This window comes from Dunckerocampus dactyliophorus, chromosome 11 (assembly GCF_027744805.1).
Source record: "Dunckerocampus dactyliophorus isolate RoL2022-P2 chromosome 11, RoL_Ddac_1.1, whole genome shotgun sequence".
NCBI lineage: Eukaryota > Metazoa > Chordata > Actinopteri > Syngnathiformes > Syngnathidae > Dunckerocampus > Dunckerocampus dactyliophorus.
In genome coordinates, this window is record NC_072829.1 from 16,113,521 (window position 1) to 16,135,949 (window position 22,429).

At 39.0% G+C, this 22,429-nt stretch overlaps 2 protein-coding genes across 2 annotated transcripts; both read left to right on the plus strand.

Annotated features, from left to right (window-relative positions):
* Positions 1-330: 330 nt before the first annotated feature.
* On the plus strand, positions 331-16,296 carry abhd18 (abhydrolase domain containing 18). Its single transcript, XM_054792601.1, has 13 exons — positions 331-435; positions 5,264-5,348; positions 5,448-5,548; positions 6,069-6,144; positions 6,571-6,655; positions 7,610-7,637; positions 10,423-10,561; positions 12,428-12,517; positions 12,659-12,760; positions 12,918-13,147; positions 13,227-13,357; positions 13,426-13,588; positions 15,922-16,296. The coding sequence occupies exons 1-13, from the start codon at positions 344-346 to the stop codon at positions 15,977-15,979; spliced, it is 1,380 nt and encodes a 459-aa protein (XP_054648576.1). The 5' UTR covers positions 331-343; the 3' UTR covers positions 15,980-16,296.
* Positions 16,297-19,551: 3,255 nt separating this feature from the next.
* On the plus strand, positions 19,552-21,623 carry ndufc1 (NADH:ubiquinone oxidoreductase subunit C1). Its single transcript, XM_054792401.1, has 4 exons — positions 19,552-19,699; positions 20,155-20,258; positions 21,133-21,198; positions 21,522-21,623. Exons 1-3 carry the CDS (start codon positions 19,654-19,656, stop codon positions 21,190-21,192), a joined length of 210 nt encoding a protein of 69 aa, XP_054648376.1. The 5' UTR covers positions 19,552-19,653; the 3' UTR covers positions 21,193-21,198; positions 21,522-21,623.
* The last annotated feature ends 806 nt before the right edge of the window (positions 21,624-22,429 follow it).

Genomic DNA, 22,429 nt, shown 5'->3' on the forward strand with positions numbered 1-22,429 from the left:
TGCCCGAATAGTTCTTGCTCCCACGTCCACCAGGTTCTCAAGAAATGGTGACACCATCACTGAATGAGTTACACAGTGTAACATCGGCGCTTTCATAACCGATTTGAAGCTGAAAGTCTGGGCATATGAGTTTAGCCTAAGTTACCATGGTGATATAGCTGCTTTAAAAGAGAGCTACCTTTGTTGAACAGCCAAGTCTGACGTTGCACTCAACACACCTACTACTAATAATACATTTGATTTACTTTTCAGAAAACTTAAAAAGGCTGAAATAACAATAATAATAATAATGATGCTAGCTCACAGATATTGTGTTTGTTGTTTAGATGCTTGGTGCTGGTCCATGGGTGTGAGTCGACTGGATGTATTTTACAGAAGGCTGCTCCTCACCAAACTCTTTATTGGGGGTTGGGGAAAGCCTGAAGACCTCAAAAGGTAGTGAAACATGACCTGACGTGAACATTACACAAGAAACCACAGCAGTGCTTATTGCATTACACACATATACAGTATATATACTAGGGATGCTCCGATCAGGTTTTTATGCTACCCATATCACATAGATTAAGTGTAAATTTTTTCATTAAAAAATTTATTTTGAAAGCTTATTTCAATCCAAACAAAGCTAATATGTTTGTTTCACCAAACCATTAACAAAATGGTGGTATCCACAACTTACATATTGTATTTCAGAATGCATTCTTTCTAGTGTTCTGACATTATTAACTGAAGACCTGAAGGAAGAGCAGGTTTGCAGGCGCCTCGTGGTCGTGGGGGGCTCCCTTGTGCACGCGGGCACCACGTTGGAGACCGCTGGGCTATATGATATGAAAGGGGAACCATAAAATTGAGACAAAAACATATTCGACTTACTTTTTTTAAATCACTGGTGAAACTTAGAGGTTCAGGCCAATTCTTTAAGGAGACTTTGGATGCAAGAGTATCCAGCAGGACGCCAGGCAGTCGGCAAACCAGGTTTCCTCCACCATCGACGACGTCCAGCCATCCGGCCCCCACGAATCCAACCACTGTACGGGCTATCACGGGTGCGTGTACTGCGTTTTGGCTAATTAGCCGCTGTCTGATCGACGATGACAAAAACACCCTGCCAAGTGCCTGGCCCCCAATCACCGACCTAAACTTTTTAAGGCGTGGTATGCAGGGTGCAAAACTTATATCGCTCTCTCAACGACAGGGGGTCCCACGTGCATACTGTACATGCTTGTTTTGGCTTTGTGAAGGAAAAGTGGGCGAGAGATGCAGTTGCAACGGTAGCAGCCCCCCCGGATTGAAGAATCAGCCATAAATCCGTAGATTAATCAATTGTAGAGACACACACCGGGTATCGCAAGACTAGCAAACGGTTGACAGTCCGTCTCTTAAACAACGCGAATGCCTGGTCTGCCAGTGAAAAGATTGTCGCGCATGCTCCGTAGATCACCATGACTGAAGACGAGAATGGATGTACTGTATGTAGCATTAGCAGCGCGCTAGCTTGTCACTGGGAAAGCTTTTCAACACATCAGCAAAACATACATACGTTATAGCGATCTAATTTAGCTTATTTATTATGTATTGTGTAAAACTAAGGCAGGAACAACATCAAGTTAAAAGCACTAAATGAATACAGACCCACCATCCACCAGTACGAGACTGGAATGTTTAACAGAGATGTGCACCAACTAATGTGCACATTAGCACTCAATAAGGTCATCAAATCTGACCTTTATGCATCCCCACATAGTATCAGCATTTGGGACCAAAGATGAGGTGAAAGAAAAAGGGAGTATAGTACAGTATAGTAATCTGTCTGTGCAGCGTGGGAGAAAGTTAAATGGTGCGTTCAAGTCGCCGCTCGCAAACAACAACTTATACAGTTCAAAATCCCACTGTTTTTGCTTGTTTATTATTTTTGTAATAAAATAATGGCCCATATTTCCCAAACTGATAACCATTTACATAAAATGTTATGTCATTTACAAATGATTTTTTTTATTATTATTTTTTTTTTATTGTGCCTGAATGTTTCCCACGGCCCAGTGGTTGGGGACCCCTGCGTTCCAGCATGCTTGGGGATATGATGTGCTCTTTTACACATTTGAAAATACTGTAAGAATGCCACTTCTTTATTTTATAATGTAAGATTAATGTCTACATCAACAAATGCAACCGTTGAATCGTATCGTTTGTACACGTATCGAATCATTCAGTTTTTCAAATATATCGTGTTTGAATCGTATTGTAACACTTGTATCTAGAGGTGCGTATCAAATCGTCTACCACAAAGAGATTTTAGGGTTAGGGATTAGGGAGGTTCCCATTCGATCTTCAGGATCCGGATCGGCTGCCGATCCGCTGTATTTGTGAAGATCAGTTAATGTCGGCTTCCACCACAAGATTTAGTTTTTTTTTTTTTGGAAACTCATATTGGGACATGTTTATATATTTGTATATAGATTTTGTGAGTGTTAAGTTGCTGTGTGATGAATTTAGTGTCGTTGGTAAAGTGTCCTTTGAAAGATGACGCCATGGGTCAGACCGTTATGTTGGTATGCTGGTATGCATACTGACCTGTGATTTCCAATGGGTTGACAAGCTTGTTGTGAGTGCACAGATAGCTCGTGATTGGTTCTTGCCAAAGAAAGAGTTATTGTTTCCTCAGTGACTTGTGAGCGGCACAGTATTTAAACAATCAGTAGTAGTTCTGAAGTAAAGGAGATCACAAGATTAGAATTTGAAATTGAAACAGGATTAAACAAAAAGACATATTTCAAAGACGAAATAAGACAATTGTTGCTCCAATGTATTTATTTTTTAATATCTCAAAGTTGTGCAATGTTAAGTGTTGATAAATGAAAAGGCTAGTAGGGTATACTTAGTGTAATAAATCAGTGTTAACTTGTGCATTACATGCTCAGCATTATTCTGTCAGCGCTCCTCCCTCGCTCTATTGACGGCGACAGCAGTCATCTTTTGGGAACTCCACATAACACTACATAATAATTACATTTTTACATTTTTTGTAAAACACACCAGCCGGGATGGCTACATTTTTCAGCGGAAGTAGAATAATATGATGTCAAACGCCCCCTTTCATGTGAACACGCACTGAGAACAAAGAACCGGACTTGATAAAGTTAGCTGATAACCACCCTTGCAGTACCATTTTGTTCTGTTTGAGGAATTTAGCACAAAGTCTGGGTTGATTGAGCCACTTTCGCAGAATACCCCCTGAGTGTATTTTGTCATTTATACATTTTCAGGTGCAACGTGTAGCGTCAATACGTGTTTGTTTACACCAGAAGCAATAAAACGATGACATTTGCGACTTATTGGGTTATGATATTCACGTTAACATATGGAAAATGTACTTAAATAGTGTTGTGTGCTTACACATTAGTTCGATAGCTGCAAAGCCATGTGAAATAGACACTAAATCCACATGCTAAGGGACACAAAACTCTATGAGGGCACATGTCTTGCTACACGGGCACCGTTTGATGCTAACAAGGCAGCTAATGTCACTTCTAGCGGCTAAGTAGCCGACTTTTGGCAACACAGCACATGCCCGTGGTTTAAGCACATGGAAGACCAGTTCCAACTGCGAGGAATAATGAAAATGTATGAGAACGGAGGCAAAGTTTTGGTGTAAATTTTTGACGGAAACCAAAAAAGACACAAATCAGGGCATATGCAAGCCAAGGTGTCACTGTACTTTGCAAACTTCAACTGTTTGTACGGTTTCCTGAAATTGCTGGTATTGGTAGATTGTTTGATTTCTTTACTCAAGCCGTTCCATATTCCACATACTTCCTCCTCAAGTATTGGAACACTGAGGCCAGCTTTTTTTTCCCAGGTATTTACATCTGGATCGGATGCACAACTTAGAAGAAAGCACCTTTTGTTTGTACCCGCCCATTTTTCACGTGAGCAAAAGTATTGTAACATGTGACTGACAGGTGTGTTTTGTTGCCCAGGCGTGTCCTATAAGATTGCTTACTCAATCAATAAATAGCACTGAATGTCTGTGCTAAGTTTCAGATTGGGTAGGATAGGTGTTTGCCTGTGTGGATTTCATTTAGAGATGAAAACAACATGAAAACCAGAGAGCTGTCTATGAGTGAAAAACAAGCAATTATGAGTTTGAGGGAAGAAAGAAAATCAGAACCATTGCTCAAACACTGATTATACGTAGCCGCTGCAACCATTTGGAAAGTCCTGAAGAAGAAATAAACCACTGGGACATTAAGTAACAGACATTGAACAGCTAGACCAAGGAAAACAGCAGCAGGTGATGATAGAAACATTGTGAGAGAGTAAAGAAAGACCCTAAAACAACTGTTAGTGACATCAGTCACAACCTGCAGAGGGCAGAAGTGATGGTATCACTATCTACTGTTCATAGAAGACTTATGAACAAAAGTACAATGGCTACACCAGAAGATGCAAACCACTCATTAGCAAGAAGAATGGGAAGGCCAGGGTGTTATTTGCCAAAAAATATAGAGGTGAGCTTCATCAGTCCAAAAACTTTTATAAGAATCCGAACTGACCCGTTTTGTAGTAGAGTTAGTGCTGGAGTGTCCAAAATGTTTCCACCGAGGGCCACATACTGAAAAATTAAAGGATGGTAAAATTATAAAATTATAAAAATAAATAAACACATTTTCTTCTCGTAATGATGACTTTATTCTCATAATATTTGGACTTTATTCTCGTAATGTAACTTTTTTCGCAACCTAATTTTCTTTGAAAAAATGTCTTTCCTCTTTAATTTTTCAACATTATGCTTTTAAATTGGAATGATCTTTTCTCATAATATGATGACGTTATACTCACGCACTTGGGAATTTTTCTCTTTAGATTCCAACTTTTTTCTTTTTTTTTTTTTTTTAGTTTTTTATAAAATGATATTTTTAGAATGTTTCACCGGCTGCAGATGGCCCCTGGCCTGCACTTTGGACACCCCTGAGTTAATGAAATCAGTGTACTTTTGTGGTTATTATATCACATGTCCACACAATATCTCAGATATGGTAACACAGAAGAACAGTATTTTTAATTCAGAACCGAAGTGTGTCTTGCCACTTTATGTTGTGTATGTAATTTGGGAATTTTGCACGTCATTTGATCAAAATAAGTTGTAATATAGTGGTAGGGGAAACAGTGTCACTTATTAGATGGGTTCTCTGAGATGGTGCTCTTATCAGGATGGGAATAAATGGATTTGTATTGATGATGAATTGGTGCTTGTGTTCTGCAGGATCTTTGAGTTCCGTAAGGTCATTGCAGACAGAGAGAGGTGTAAATCTCTGGTGCCCAAGGACTATCCCGTGTACATAAACAAGGTAGACCAGTACGGTCTTCAAATATTGTGTACAACCATAGTGTGTGCTGTAATAGACTGTATGTGTGAGAGGTTTTTTTTTTGTTGTATTTGTGAACAGACAGAGGAGCATACAGATTGCTACATCCATGACGGTGTCTTCATTTCTCCACTCGAGCACTTGGTTCCTGGAATTCTGCCTCCGGAGGCTGTAAAAGCAAGGTATTAATGAGCTTTGGACACGACGCCGGCGCGTTTGGCCGTTAAATCCTGCGGTCATGTCCAGATCTTTAATTCAATTTCAGGGCTATTCTTTCTTATCGAGCCCTTCACTATTCTTGCCAGTTTTAGCCTATCCACATGCTAATGGGGCTGTAAGATTATGCATTTTGAGCAGACAACTATGTAGCCATTGTTGAATTATTTTGGTCCACACACATCACATGACAAACAAAAAGAACTCTACTTAAAGACTGAAGCATTTTTTGCAATACAGACAGATACAATCTATTTCTACATATTTCTGTACATTATATTTAGTGAAAGACTAAAAGGGTGTATGTGAGATACATGCTACAAAGGACATTATATCACACTGTCCACTGGCATATAAATGATCTGTAATGTATTCATGAATGTATTATTTTTACTCTTATGGTGGTCAAATGTGTGTATAAAAAGTGCCACGTTTGTAAAGAGGATGAAGTTAATTAGTCCAACCCGTACTTGTATTATGTTTCAGGTTCCAGTTTGTAGTTCCAAAGAAATGGCAATGCAACAGACCAGTATGTATTCACTTGGCTGGCACGGGAGACCATGTAAGCTCCTTTACAATGCATTGTGTGTCTATATTTACATTGCATATTTATATTTACATTGCATTGTTTATTTACAGTTCATGTAAATGCTGTTATAGTTACATTACATTGTGTATTTTTATTTATATTGCATCATGTATTTGTACAAATTTATGTTTACATTGTGTTGTGCATTTATATTCACATTGCATATTTATATTCATGTTTCATATCTATATTTACATTGCATCGTGTATTATTTACATTGCTTTGTGCATTTATATTTATATTTACATTGCATTGTATATTTATATTTACGTTTTATTCTGCATTTATATTCACCTTGCGTATTTATACTTATCTTGTATTGTGCATTTACATTAACATTGCATGGTGCTCAGTTGATGTCCAGCTACTCCACTTTAATATCTCGTATCTGTGTTGTAGTTTTTCTGGCGTCGAAGGACCCTAATGGCCAGACCCATGGTCAAAGAGGCAGGAATGGCTTCCCTGCTTCTGGAGAACCCTTATTATATCCTTCTTTTTATTTACATATGTTTAAATGTAACACTGTAACACAGTACAGCTTGGTACCACACAAATCTTCTTTTCTAGCTTTGATATAAGTTCATTTTGACTGTATTTTCAAGGCACAGTTTTGACTTCAAACATTTGTGAGGTGTGACTTCCAGTTTGCTGCAGAGCGTGATGGCGGGTTGAGCTTTTGGCTCCACGTGAGTCAGCGTGAAATAAACCCCCAGGACCTCAACATTGGGGCATCATATTGAGATTATGGAGCATATGACCAGTGGAGGGCCTCGGGGTTGCCGAGTGGTTAGCATGGCTACACCGTCAGGAGATTGGGATTGCATCTCTGTGTGGAGTTTGCATGTTCTCCCCGTGCATCCGTGGGTTTTCCCCGTGTACTCCTCCCACATTCCAAAAACATGCATGTTAGGTTAATTGGATACTCTAAATTGTCCATAGGTATGAATGTGAGTTGTTTGTCTATTTGTGCCCGGTGATTGACTGGCTGTTATTGTGATTGACTCGCCCAAAGTCAGCAAGGATAGGCTCCAGCATACCCGTGACCCTAGTGAGGATAAGCGGCATAGAAGATGGATGGATGACCAGGGGAAATAAAGCAAGAAACAAAGGGACGTCAAGTTACTAAACTTGAGGAAATTTGGGAGCCAGCTATCGAACATGGTGTGGATTTAACAGTGGCGGTCCAACAAGAATTAACAATGTGGAAGCATGGAGTGCAGAGACAAACTTCACAGGATTTGCAAAAACTTGACTGCGGTCCATAAGGGTGTATAGTCCTGTGAGGGGAAGACCAAAAAAACAGTATTGCACCGCATACCGTAGCAACATTTTTTAATTGACCAGATCATTGTAGCATGACATCTATCTGAACTGTGCCATCTGTGTTTCTGTCTTGCTGTCTGCTTCCAAAATGCAAAAACCTTGACAACTCTTTCACATGGCTATCGTAAACCAAAAGACCAGAAGTAAGTGGGAAAACTCTGAATCGCTGCCACACAAGTAACCATTCACACTAACAACCACAGGTCTTTTACAATCTAGCCCCTTTTCCACCAAAAGTTACACGACCTCTTTTTTCCAGGAAGTTATGTGCCCATATATATATATATATATATATATATATATATATATATATATATATATATATATATATATATATACATACATACATACATACAGGTATACAGTGTATATATATGAAGGTGCTGGAAAGTAAAATACAAACAAGGAAGCAATAAACCAAGAGTTGAGAGTTACAAAAAAAGCTAACCAGTGAAAGTGTTATAACTTTTTTCCAAGCTTGTGGGAAATTCTGTCCACAGTGTCCAGGACAGCCAGAAAGACGTCTTCTCAGAGCTTTTTCCCACCCAAGGTCTGCATACTGAAAAAAACAAAGCATGCGGGCACCACTTTTTAAATTTTTTAAACCAACTCATGTAGCTATGCTGACATGTTTTTTATATTGAAAGAAAAAACAGCCTGGGTCGGATACAAAGCGTATTATTAAGTCTTAACCTTTTCTTTGTACATTCCACAACATTATGACTTAATTCTCCTAATATTTTGTCTTTATTCCTGTAAAAATTACTGCTCTTTTTTCCATTTTATGCAGTTTTTAAATGTTTCTTGTTTCATTGTATTTAAGAACGTGCTGAGGGTTGGATTTAAAAAAAACAAAAAAACAGCCACGGGCTGTAAATAGCCCCTGGGCCGCACTTTGGACACGGCTGGTACATAATGACCGCAAAAATAAATGCCACAACACCAACACATCCATCTTTTCTGTGCAGATGTGGTTTTTGATCAACCAAAAGGCTTAGTAGTGTAAATATTTTTGCACTTCATTCTGAGAAATGAAGATGTAATTGGAAAAAATGGTTGCCTGTAAAATGTATTACAAGTGGTCCACGATTTATGGCCTTCCGAGTTTTAGTGTTTAATGGTTAATTGAAACCTTAACTTTGGTCCATAAACACAAGACTCGCTTGAGAACTAGTTATAGCACTGTGCGCTGTGGAAGAATACACGATGTACGGCTCACATGCAGCCACGCTCTCAACACTGGACTGGGTCATGTTGGTATTGGAGGTCAGACTGACATCAGCAAACTCAGCTGTCATCTCCGCGTACGCACACACATACACACAGCCAGGACTCATGGCACTTTCAAAGATGGTCGAAAATCACAAAACTCTTAACACTACACATAAGTGCCAGGTCACTGATTCTATGAAAGCGACAGTGATAACAGAGCAGTGTGGTGATCTTATTATTGACATGGACAGGTTACTAGTGTTTTGGCTTTTGTTATTACCGTTTCATTTAATTTTGTTGAGTAATCCCTCGCCACTGTACTTTGAATTTTGCAGCTTTAGTCTACTACGGTTTTTAACAAATATATTAATTCATAAATCATTGCTTTTTTGTGGCTGAATACAGCCTAGAATAATAAGGCCTATAATTATTAAAAGAAAAATACATAAATGCATTTTAAAGCATAAAAGTGGCTAAATGAACTAAAATACAAATACAAGGCATTCAGAAGATGCATTGAAAGGCGTTTATGTAGTATTCTACACTGGTCACTCAGGTGTCAGTAATGTTAGATTGATGAGACAATTTGAGACGTGGCCCATGAAAAAGGCCCTGCAGGACCGGCTCGATGGCACATACACCCAGCTTCTTTTGAGAGTGCAGAATATCCTTTGGAGACAGCACAAAACAAAAGAGGAGCACTATGGAGATATTGCACCTATTTCTTCTATTGAAGCCTGTTGTAGAACACGATTTGCTGGTCACTGTTTTCGTGCCAAAGAACATCTCATATCTGATGTATTTTCTTGAGGCTACTATGCCCATACAGAGGAAGAAGACTTCTGAACTATATTGATCGCATTGCACGAAATATAGAAGATGAATTAGCTGACATGGAAACGCTGATGATAGACAGACATTTGGCAAGGCATTGTGTACTCCTTCGCGGAAATTCACCTATCACTGATGGGTTTGGAATTAATCAGTAACCGCAATAATAAAGAGATGACTGTATTTAGCGTTTTATTACGGTATTATGTGTTTTTTTGTGTGTTCTATGTACAGTGGGAGTGACTTAAGAGTTAATTTAGCTACAATTTAGGTGTACGATTCGACTTAGACTAAAACCCAACTTAAATCACTAACTCATATGGAACCCAACGACCACCTGGAGACATTTGAGAGATACTGAAGATGCGTGAAATCTTTTTTGTAAAAAAAAAAAAATTGCAAAATCTATTTTTTATAACCTTGTGTTGCTCGATATTTTTCTGGCTGTTGGGAATTGAAATTGAATTTCTCACCTTGTCTTTTTCAGTAAAGGTTTGGTTTGGTTTAATTTATTTCGAACATGCATACAGTATACATTGAATACTTCATGTTACAAGTCTCAGTTTCACATGTCCGAAAAGGAGTAGGAAGAAGCAGAGCTTATTTAATCCTACCCCCTGTTCGTATCACATCAATTGCTAATACATACATACTGTATGTACTGTATACATACAAACACACACATACAGTACATACTGTTTGTATACACATGCACATATATAAATACACACATATATACACATACAATACACATATACAGTATACAGGTACACACATGAAAAGTGACTTTTTATGCATGTGTGCATTTTCATTGCATTTGCAAGTGTTTTGTGTTGTTAAAAGACAAAGATGAGTTGAAAATGAGAATCACATGATATGTTCCAGGCGATCCTGTCTAAAAAATGTCTCAGACCTGTTTGTGATGGGAGGAGCTCTGATCTTGGAGTCGTCTGTGCTTCTTCATTGGCTGGAAAGTGAGGGTTACTCCCCCCTTGGAATGACGGGCATCTCCATGGGAGGATACGTAAGTCTGTCATCATGTGTCAGTCAACGTCATTTGCAATGAACCCACATTGACCATTGGACTCAATGACTTGCAATCAATAGGGTTATCGATCGGTTCATTCAGTCTTATAAAGCATGGTAATATAGTGACAACCTTTACATCCTTCCGTTGTATAATTCCTGACTGAGGGATACCTGGAAGTGATTTTTATTCTTGACTTGAGTAGAATTGAATATCTTATTATTGTGCTATTTACCTGCAATGGAAAACATACACAGTACTGTACAGTGGTCCCTCGTTTATCATGGTTAATCAGTTCCAGACCCCACCGTGATAAGTGAATTTCTACAAAGTACGACTCTTATAAATCAAATATTTGCGTAGTAAACCTGTTTACGACCTTCTAAATATGGTTTTTAACATTAATAGAGCCCTGTAGACTTGAAATAACACCACTATAGTCACCTTTACACTTGTATTACCCAATATAGTATAAAACGAGGAAATAAGATGTATGTGACATCATATACAGGCATAAATTAGACCTAATACTGACTGTATTAGGTTTCGCACTGGGAGAGTTCCTTGTTCTTTTTTTTACTTACTGTTCTGTACAGTACTTCCTGCTGTGACGATTGCCTCATCAATGCAACACTACTGACACCTAGTGACCAGCATAGAACACTACATATCATCACAATGTCTTTGAATGCATCTTCTGAATGCGTCATATTTGTATTTTAGTTAATTTAGCCATTTTGCTGCTTGAAAATGCTTGCTTTAGGCAAAAATAAAAATAAAAATTTGCTAGAAGCTGTATGATTTCTTATTTATCAATGGAATATTTTCGTACATCATAGAAAACCTGTTTACTACCTTCTAATTACGGCTTTTAACATTATTAGAGCCCTCTAGACATTAAATAACACTCCTATAGTCACCTGACACTTGTCTTACCAATGATAGTAGACATAATAAGATAAAATAAGACATAATATACACTCACACATGTTAGCACTGGAAAGCGTTCCTTGTTCCTTTTTTACTTCATATTCTGTAAAGGACTTTCTGTTGTGGCTATTGTCTCATCAGTGTAACATCACTGACACTTAGTGGCCATTGTAGAATGCTACATATCATCACGTGTTTGAATGCGCCGTTTGAATGTCTTGTATTTGTATTGTAATTCAGTTATTTTAAAACATGAAAATGCTTAATTTAGGCCCAAAATATGTGAAATTTCCTTAAATGTGCATTTTTTTTGACGAATAATAAAACGTATTCAATCACAGAACAGTGATCAGTGATGATTTATTAATGAAAACATTTTGAAAAAGCGTAATAGAGGGAAGACACAATACTTGAAGCGCAAAGTGGCTGAAGAAGAAGAAATAATGGAAGCTAATGTTGCGAAAGGAGTAAAGTGTTAACAAAACAGATCACTAACGATGGAAGTTGTTGAGAAGTTGTTGGTGTGCATCCCCTCTTTTCTCCCCCCTCCTCCCATCTTCCCAAAAAGAGTCTTCAATAAATGTAAAAAGATGTTAAATGTTAATGTATCCATTTCATTCCTTGTTTGTAATGATTTCACATTGTTTTCTACATGTAAAACTGTTCTCTATAAAAATGTCATTTTTGTTCATATTTTTGGGTGTCTCGAATGGATTAATTGGATTGATTTATTATTTAAATGCAACTGTATTGTTAAATCTAACCTATCTGACTGTGTCAATCAAAATCAAAAGTACAGTAACATTAGATGGGTGGTCATGAAGTTGAAAAGCAACTATGATGTTTTCATGCAGTATCATGTGGACAGAAACAACAAGAAATGTTGTAGCCATAATTACATACTTATTTTTGAAATCCTTTGTATTTCTCAAGATGTCATCTTTAGCAGTGACTAACTGGCCAAAGCCTATCCCTCTCATTCCCTGCCTGTCCTGGTCCACTGCCTCCAGTGTCTTCACAACGGTAATATCCACACACGATGTGAAGATGAAGGGAAATACTAGTTTTGCATGTGGAATTTGTTATGTTTCTCTAGAAATACCCGCTTAGTGCAATGATGTTTGAACAAGTGTTTTTCTTGTGTGTGTATGTGTGTTTATGTAGGGTGTGCTGAGTAAAGCAGTCAATTGGATGGAGCTAGAGAAGCAATATGCTGTCAATTCTGTATATGAAGAAGAAATCATCAAGCTGTTGGAGTATTGTGGGGTTTGTTGTCTTCCTTTTTGCACATCACACACTTCTATTTCATTCTATTTTCGATGATTTGTTATGTAAGCAGAAGCAAGACCCTGGTCTGGTAACAAGGCATCTTTGTATTTCCAAGCATGATCTGCACACAATGTTTGGTGTGTCCGTCCATCAGGCTGACTCCTTCAAGATGGCAGAGGAATTTGTGAGAGAGTCTTCAGTGGATTCTTTGGAGCATCTTCTGCAACTGCCAAGAGAAAACAGAGGGTCAGTAGGTCGCCACTCCAGAACAGGAAGAAAGATGGAGCGTGGAGCAGGCCTGTGGATTGGTGGATGTTGTGAAGACCAAGTAGAGCCTTTCTTATCAGTGGAAAACACTAAGACACCTTCAGACATCCCACAAAGGTGTTCATGTCAATATGGTGTAATGTTAAGATACACTTTTCTATGACACTGATTCTTCCAACGTATTTTTGCTTTTCAGTGCTATTCAAGCAAACAAACTACTTAGTGGGATAGAATCCGTCCAAAGCTGTCGACCGTCATTACACAGGGAGTCCATCAGCTTCATGAAGGGAGTGATGGACGAGTGTACACACATGGCCAACTTCTCTGGTTAGTCTACATTCATACTTAGCACCACTTACATTTCATGTTGCTGTTCCTACTTGTTTCTTTGCTAGTCCCTGTGGACACCAGTCTCATCATCGTGGTGCAGGCCACAGAAGACGCCTACATCCCTCGTACGGGAGTCCTCAGCCTGCCGGAGATCTGGCCTGGGTGTGAAGTTCGCTTTCTGAAAGGAGGACATATCAGTGCTTATCTCTTTAAACAGAATGTCTTCAGGTACTCAAAACCATCTCTATGGCCAGCTACATTCCATGAATTTGTGACAACAACTTACACGGGTATGAATTACAACATTGGACTTGAAATAACTAAATCCCCTTTCCTCTGCACCTTACCTCCAAGTAAAGAAATTACACTAGCTTAGCTTACCCTACTACTGTACACGAGCTCTGGATACTGCAGTACGTATATGTATAGTATGTACATACATGCATAGAGATGCTTCATATTGGCTTGCTTACCAATATCCGATATACAGTAATCCCTCATCTATTGCGGTTAAATGTTTCCAGACCCAACCTTGATAAGTGAATTTCTGCGATGTAGGATTTCTTATTTATAAATGGAATATTATCATAGTCAGAGCATAGTAAACCTGGTTACGACCTTCTAAATATGGTATTTAACATTATTAGAGCCCTCTAGACATGAAATAACACCCCTATAGTCACCCTTACACTCATATTACCCAATATAGTAGACATAATACGAAACAATAAAACATATAAGACATAAGTAAGACTCATACTCGTGTGTGTTGATGTAAATTTGTTCCAGCGTGGACAGGAAGTGATGTTGGGGGTTCAGAGTTCAGTTTACAGCCTTAACGGTAACCCGTGTTCGGGATTATCCTGCCTGTTGTGAGATAATTCAAAGCTTCAATAAAAGCCTGTTGTTCTGGCAATCAAGTATTTCACTAAACATTAGAGTAACATTACTGACACCTAGTGACCAGTGTAGAATACTACATAGCATCACGTCTTTGAATGCGTCTTGAATGCTTTATATTTATATTTTAGTTCATTTACCCATTTTTATGCTTAAAAATGCTTAATTTAGGCAAAAAATGCGTAACATTTGCTTAAGTGTGTGACTTTTACTAATAATAGGCAGTATTCAACCACAAAACAGTGTGATTTATTAAAATATTTTTGAAAAACCATGATGGTGTGAAGCCGCGAAATTGGAAGCTCACCGTGGCGAGGGATTACTGTGCCCTAGAGATGCTTGATATTGGCTTTCTGACTGACCCACATTGTCCCGCACATCATTATCAATACCGATTAATACCAGTACCTAACAATACAGATTTAGACAGCAGACTAATGTGGTGTAATGAACACGTTATGTTTCTTTTACTGGATGCATTTCACAAATAAACATTTCAAGCACAAAATAAGACAAATACAGCAATATACAATACAAACTGCAGAAAAGTACCAACACGCTGTGTGATATTAGAATTGAAGCATTGAAGGCTTACTCCCCCTAGTTTAACCAGCGCTTTATGTCATGTGTCACCTGACAGGTTGGACTTTTTGCGTTTCCTTGGTTTTCACCGCGTTTCCTGTGCTGTGCTCTTATTTTGGTTTTCTAGTTCCTGTTTGTCACGATGTGCAGCTGCTTAGTGGTTGCTCGAAAGCGCTTGCAGCGGTACCTGTTTCTCATTACACAACAGAACAAAACATAACACTTTACAACAGGGGTCTCAAACTTGCGGCCTGCCGGGACATACTATTTTGTGGCCCCCTACTTGACATCAGAGGTTAGTGTAAGTGCGGCCTGTGAAGCTTGGGCAAGTTCAGAGGCACGAGCAGGGGCAAGCACAAGCCAACACTGAACTCACAGGGAGCTTGTGACATGGTAAATGAACTAGAGGGTCACTAGACTGAACACTAACTACAATCACAGTGCCAACACAAAAATGACAGCATAACTTGTAACAGGTAAGTAAACACACATAGGGCAACTGCTAGTGTGGGGAATAATAAACAGCTATCTTAACTCTAAACATGTAACTTTAGCAACTTTTTGCAAAAAAAAATACCGCAAAGCATGCTGGGAGCGGGCATCACTCCCAATACTTGATGTGGCTCTGCCTCCACCAGACTCTACATCCAGTGGCCCCCATGTAAATTGAGTTTGAGACCCTTGCTTTACAACAATTATACATTTTTACAAACTTGGAAATAATTCCACACCACAGGCACACTGAGATTGTTATTCTGTAGCGCACGTCCTCACTCGCAAGCCGATATTATCAGCAGAAAAAAACGATACCAATATAATCTGGTATCTCATTTTAATGCCAATATCGTCAGACTACCGAGTATATACTACATCTAGTATCTAGCATACACTGTACACAAAAGCATTCACAGCCACATACAGAGGGGGAAGTCATCCCACACTGACTGCTTGAAAGTCTGCCAAGTGAACCGGCACACCGTCAGTGGCTTTATTCTTATATTCAGCATTTTATACTTTTAATGGTGGAAAGGGTTCTTTATTTGTTGTATCTGAAGTGCTGACTTATGTTTTCTTTCTAGGCAGGCCATATATGATGCATTCAACAGATTCTGCTGCAAGTATCCCAACCTGCTGTAACTATGGCAACATGATGCCCTGACCGCCCTGTGACAACGTGTTCAGAAGGATGTGTGTCTTTGTGTGTGTGTATTGGAGGGACATTGTAATCACGTGACCTTATGACCATATAAGTGTAATTGGCATAATGTAAATAATGTAATTGTTTATATATTTTGTCTTGTAGACGACACTCTTGCATGTAATCTTTGTCACGCTACAGTGTTTTTTGCTTTAAACAGACCTTTTTACCAATTGAAACCATTTGCCTACACATTTGTTATTCTTGAAAACTCTTTAAATAAATTAGGGCCCGAGCACCAACGTGTGAAGGCCCTCTTCAAACTGCTATGTTTCCTATTCGGGCCCGAGCACCGATATGCAAAGGTTGTCTTGAAACCGCTGTGTTTATTTTTAGGGCCCAAGCACTAGCATGCAAAGGCCCTCTTGAAACGACTGTGTTTGTTATTAGGGCTCGAGCACAAGCGTGTGAAGGCCCTCTTGAAACTGCTCTGTTTATTAGGGCCCGAGCACAATATGTGTGCGAAGGTGTATCCTTTGTGCTTGTTTGTCATCTTTCCCCGCCCATTTGGGATGCTAAACATGCACGAAAACTCACCGAAATTTGCAGGTGTGCCAGTACGGGTGAAAAATGTGATATTTTGGTGGTCTGTGTTCACTTGGAACCAGGCCATATTCACGTTTTGCTACATTTGCTCCTGCAATCTGCCACCAGACATGAAACCTGGTGGACACGCCTGTCATGATAGGATGAACAAAAAAGTCAGCTTAACCCATGTTTGAAAACACACAAGAATGCGGATATTATGGTTAGAACAATCTGTTTCAGGTCGCAGACCCAGGGGCCGTATTTTCACGAACTACTCCCACAGGCTTTGTGAGAATGAGCAGATGGTACTGATGCAGCGGAAGCATAAAAAATGATACAAGTGTGAGGTAAATGAGGGTCGGACTCTGATCATATAATCATTTATTGACTATGCTCAGTGCCTAGTCAGGGACACGCAACACCCTAATCCAAAACCAAGTGCTTCCAGAATTAGATTTTTCCATCTTAACCTTAAATTGTTATCTTAATCATCTAAATGTGTAACTTAAAGCTATAATATAAACAAGATATACTGTAAATCACTGTTACTTGAGCTGTTCAACGATGCCAACCTGCCACTGACAGCCATTGAGTTTGTGTGATTTGACATCAAGGGCCCTCAGATGACCACATCAGATGGAAAGGATAATGCAAGCTGCTAAAACCTTTTGCGCTCAAGGACCGTGAACCATCCACATAGACTTAGGTTTTAAAATTGGACTCATGACCGTGGGAAACATACAACATTGTGCCTAAGATATTAAACCTTTTAGGTCCGTTTTGGCTGCTGATATGATATCCCCACATTTATTGTAATTTTATACAATACAATATACACACATATAGTTACATACATATAGTTTTCCCATTGAAAATGAATGGGCAATTTATTTGACGCCTCCTACTGGTGGAAATCATTTTGCATTTTCCATTGCTGTATAGTTGGTCTCTGCTTTTCGTTTGATCACAGCTGCCAAATAACCCAAAATGGAGCCAAAGAAAGTTGCAAGTGCCAGGAATTTGATCAAGAAGGTGAGAAACACTATTGAATTCAAGAAATAACTCATAGCATGAAGGTGACTATAAAAACTATAAACTATAAAAACTATAAAAACTATAAAAACGTGTTTTGTGTTAATATTTGTGGCTTTCCGGAACAGATTAATTGGATTTACATTATTTGTTATGGAAAAAGTGTTTTGGTTAGAGTCGGACCGTCTAGAACAGATTAATGCTGCTAACCAAGACTCTATTTGTATTTAGTATAATATGTACATCTTGTAGGCAGTGGGGTAGCCTTCTCTATGCATGATTTTCTATGGTATCGGGGGAGGTCTGGTTCTGACATTCAGTTGGCATGCTCATTTACCTTGCGGCCTGAATGGGAGTTCCTCACTTCTCATCAGCACCAGAACATTGAAATGATTGATAGAGATTCTATTCATTCAATGTGTTCATAACCTGTTTTCTCACGGATCAGCTCTTTGTCGTTTTGGTTTTTATCACACTTGAACATTTCTTTCGCTGCAAGGTTCATAGTCAGGACAGTGAATTTCCTGGATCAACCAACTGGAAAAAGCAAGAACTGCAAATCAAAGAAGGAATCTACTTTTTGTCCATGGATATCATCCTTCTGTTCATCACTACGAAGCAGTTGCTCGACACACATCCAAGATATTGAAGAATCTCGAAAAGCAACGTCTTTATACGTCAGACAGTCAACCAGTTGAAAAGACTGAAGTCATTTGTCATGGGTCTTTGCACAAGCAAGACCACCGTCACCGTGGACCCTTGTGCTCATACACTGCGTGCAGACTGTGACAGCCAAGCAGCAGAGAGAGTCGTGAGCCCTGACGGGACCTCAATTATTGAAGAGGGCATTCTTCTGGTCCAGCCTCTCAAAAGTAAAGATGAGGGAGGAGGTGGAATTGGGATGAAGAGTGCCGGGGCAACCAATCAAACGGTGAAAGGCTACTTAGAACTGGGAGGAAATCAGGGAGCAGATGGGAAGGTACAGGTGTCACCCGAGACAGAAGGGAGAGACGAAGAAGATGAGTTGATCACCTTCTATGAGAGTGAGCAGAGTTTGAGGAGTGAGTTCCTGGAGTAGAGCGGAGAATAACTTGACAAGTGAAAGAGTGATACGTCATCACAGATTTGTTTAATTTGTGTTTATGTAAATTATGACATATTGTATTCTAGTAACCTGTGAGATTGTCATTGTATGACATGTGAATAAAATCCAAGTAACACACGTGCTGGCGTATTTCTCCCCTGCAGTGGTGCAAGTGAGCGAGCAAATGCAACTTCTTAGGGCTGCCTCGACAAAAAAAACAAAGGAGAGGTGAGCTATTTGTGTTTTATTTATATGAATGGTAACATTTAAATTGTACTTCATTTGCAAAGCAGATCTCCACTCAAACAGTGCGGTCATTGTCTTTATGCTATTTTGTCGTCATTTGTCATCATGTCTGCGTGTGAATAATATACCCCGCCTTTCGCCTGAAGTAAACTGGCATAGGCTCCAGTTTACCCGTGACCCTAATGTGTCCAAAGTGGTATAGAAAACGGCATAGTGCCATCTCCCAAAATGTCTGTGCACGTGCCTGTCTTCCCAGCAAATGTCTCGTCTGTTTGTGTTTTTTCAGCGCCGGAAAAATCACATAGTCATTTCTAGAACTACGTGTTATAAACGATGTAATAAACATGTAATATGTAATAAGCAATATGACGTAAGAGGGGATGGTACGTCAGTTATTTTAAGAGAATCCCGTTTTTTTATACCTGTCCAAAGAGACTAAGAGACAAAATAAAAACTTTGCTTTCTACCAACATGGCGGACACTGCGCCATTGCGTGCTACTCGGTAATGCATGCACTTTCGGCTGAATATGCAGTTCTCACCCGGCACTTTAAAGCCTTTGGTAAAAAAAAAAATTGTATTAAAGGAAGTGAGGTAGGCTTCACACATGCGCAGAAACTGATTTCCGTTACGGACAGGCTCATCTAGTCAAGCCTGGCCAGGAAATCCAATCGAGCACAGTAAGTGTTAAGCTTACAGCAGAAGGAAAGAGCCCAGCGAGAAAATGACGTTGAACAATGTACTTGCTCGAGCTGCCCTTGTCACCAGAGGTGAGAAGATTATAGGTGGTCTTGATTTGGACTGAATCGACCATTCCGTACTACGAGAGTGCTCCCTTTGAAGTGTGACCTTAGCCTAGCATTTTTAGCGTAAACACTGCATTGGCATGGGACAACGACTCGTAATACAAAACACGTCGTTGTTCTATTTAAAACGTAATAACACCTTCCGGAGACTCATTTCAGTGACGAACATTGTAAGGGGTGGCGTGAATATGTCGGCATTCGCGCACACATCTTAAAATACGCCTTACACTGTTATTTTTCACTACGAAAATAAGATTCACATGTGTTTTGGTGTCATGAGCACCCTAAAGCTCTGTGTTTCAGTAAACGATTCATGTTCTTGGTGAAGACCTTTTGATGAAAGTGATTGCAACCTTGAGTTTGGGGAATAAACAGTGTAAATGTAAACATGTTTGCAATGACATTGCAATTGTTTGCAGCTGGATCCAGGGCTGTATTTACATCATCCAAGCGTGACACGACTTCTCCCAACTGGTTACGAGTGGGTCTTGCCTTTGGATCGTCGATTTTCCTGTGGAGCCTGGTAAATAGCATTAGCATTTACACGAGGAACCCGAAAATGTAAACAATTCTTGTTTTTTAGACTGTTTAGTTCACAGCCATTTATGATTTAATATTTGCAGTTGGAAAAAGAGAGTGCAGTTTTCAAATTTTATCTCATTTAAACAGAAAGTAGGGGGAAAATGGGTAAAGATTAATCAGCATAATAACTCTTAACTGGTACATAGAAAGTCCTTTGCTTTTGGTCTATTTATGTTAAATCTCAGTGCATCCTTTTTTAAAGCGCCAGCAATCATTGCATATTATTATTATTATTATTATTATTATTATTATTATATATTACAAAAACTATTAATGTTAAAATTACGTCGTGGGTAGGGCTTTACAACAGCCTGGACCGGCACGTGCGTGCGCGCACACACACAGTGCAAAATGTATTGGAAACCTGTGGTCAATTAGTGTGGACTGTCCCATGCAGGGCGCACCAAACGGTCCAGTTTTTTTACCGTGTACGGTTGCATCCCTCATATGTAGTGTCTCAAGTTCTGGTGTACAATCAGATGTTGTCAACTAGCTGCACAAGAAAAGTCAGATATGCATGTGTGCTAGGTTTCTAAGTCATGGGGTTCACAATAACAAAATACAATGAATACATATTTGCACCTACATAGAGGACTGTAGTCAAAGTGCCGGAATTATCAGCAAATTTCAACAATATTGGGATAACATTGATCACTATTATAGGGATAACTTTGGGCCGGATATTTATGACTGTTCTTAAGGTTGAATTTGTCCAACTAGGAGAAAAGATCACCTGTAGTATCTGATTTTCTTGTATTTGTTTATCAGATTGTGATGTAATGTGAATTAATGTACTGTGATTGTTTATCCTGCAGCTCTTCAAGCAGCATAGTACAGATGTCCATGAGTATAAAGTGAGGAACAATCTGGAATAAAATCTGGTAAGTTATTGTTATATATATTGTGTGTGGGGGAGTGTGTGTACTTGCAATGGGGTAAACCATTTATTCCCTGCTGGTTACATTTTATTGAAGAGCATACTGTACCTTTTGAGAAAGATCCTGACTTCCTGGGAACCAAGTGAGACTATTTTCCCTTAACTCGTGTTGCTAACTTATTATTTGTGGAAAGATAAAATACTTACTTTATTGAAAGGAATCATTAGTAATTAATAAAATATTCAAACTACATGTCTATATGAGAGATTTGTATACAAATAACATGCAATGGATGAGCCATTAAAACGTTTTCTTTTCTTTTGCAGCGCATGGGCCCACATCCTTCAGGATGCATCTGTTGTGTTCCTCTTGATTTGTCACACTGAGTTCTGTGATAAATATTTGATGAAGCAACTCAAAGCCCCCGGTCTTGTCCTTTGCAACTCGTCTCATGTTTTACAGCTTAGCATGGTGGTGGTAGCATCCTGTGGAGCTCAACCAGCGGTCTGTGGGTTACAGGCGAGTTACATCCTGAACGTACCACCACCAGTCTCAGGGCTCCATTTACATTTGGCCTATGCAGGGGCCGCTTCGAGTTTCGCGGCTTTCACTTTATCACGGTTTTCCGAAATATATGAAGTCATTGCTGTTTTGAGGTTGACTATGACCTATTATTAGTTTAAAATATGCATATTTAAGCAAATTGTAGATATTATTGGCAGAAGTTAAGCATTTTAAGCATAACAATGGCTAAATGAAGTAAAATACACATATAAGGCGTTCAGAACACGCTTTAAAAACATGTGGTGATATGTAGTATTCTATACTGGTCACTAGGTGTCAGTAATGTTACATTGATAAAAGACAATTGCCACCGCAGGAAGCACTGTAAGCACTGAACAACAAGGCCCTCTCCCAATGCTAATCTGTGAGTCAATATTGTGTATGTGTTGTATTTTCTTTTATGTATACTATATTGGGTAATATGAGTATATGTTAAAAACCATATTTAGAAGGTTGTAAACGGGTTTTCGGTGCTTTTAACAACAAAAATATAAAAAAAATTAATATAAAATATTTATAAGGAATTCTACTTCATGGAAATTTTCAGACATTGACTTTGTGTTATGGGTGACATCAAATTAGTGTAATATCTAATAGTATATGCATTCGTGATGCATTGGTTTTACTTATACAATATGCTTAGGACCAATAAACATTCAGCTGTTGGACA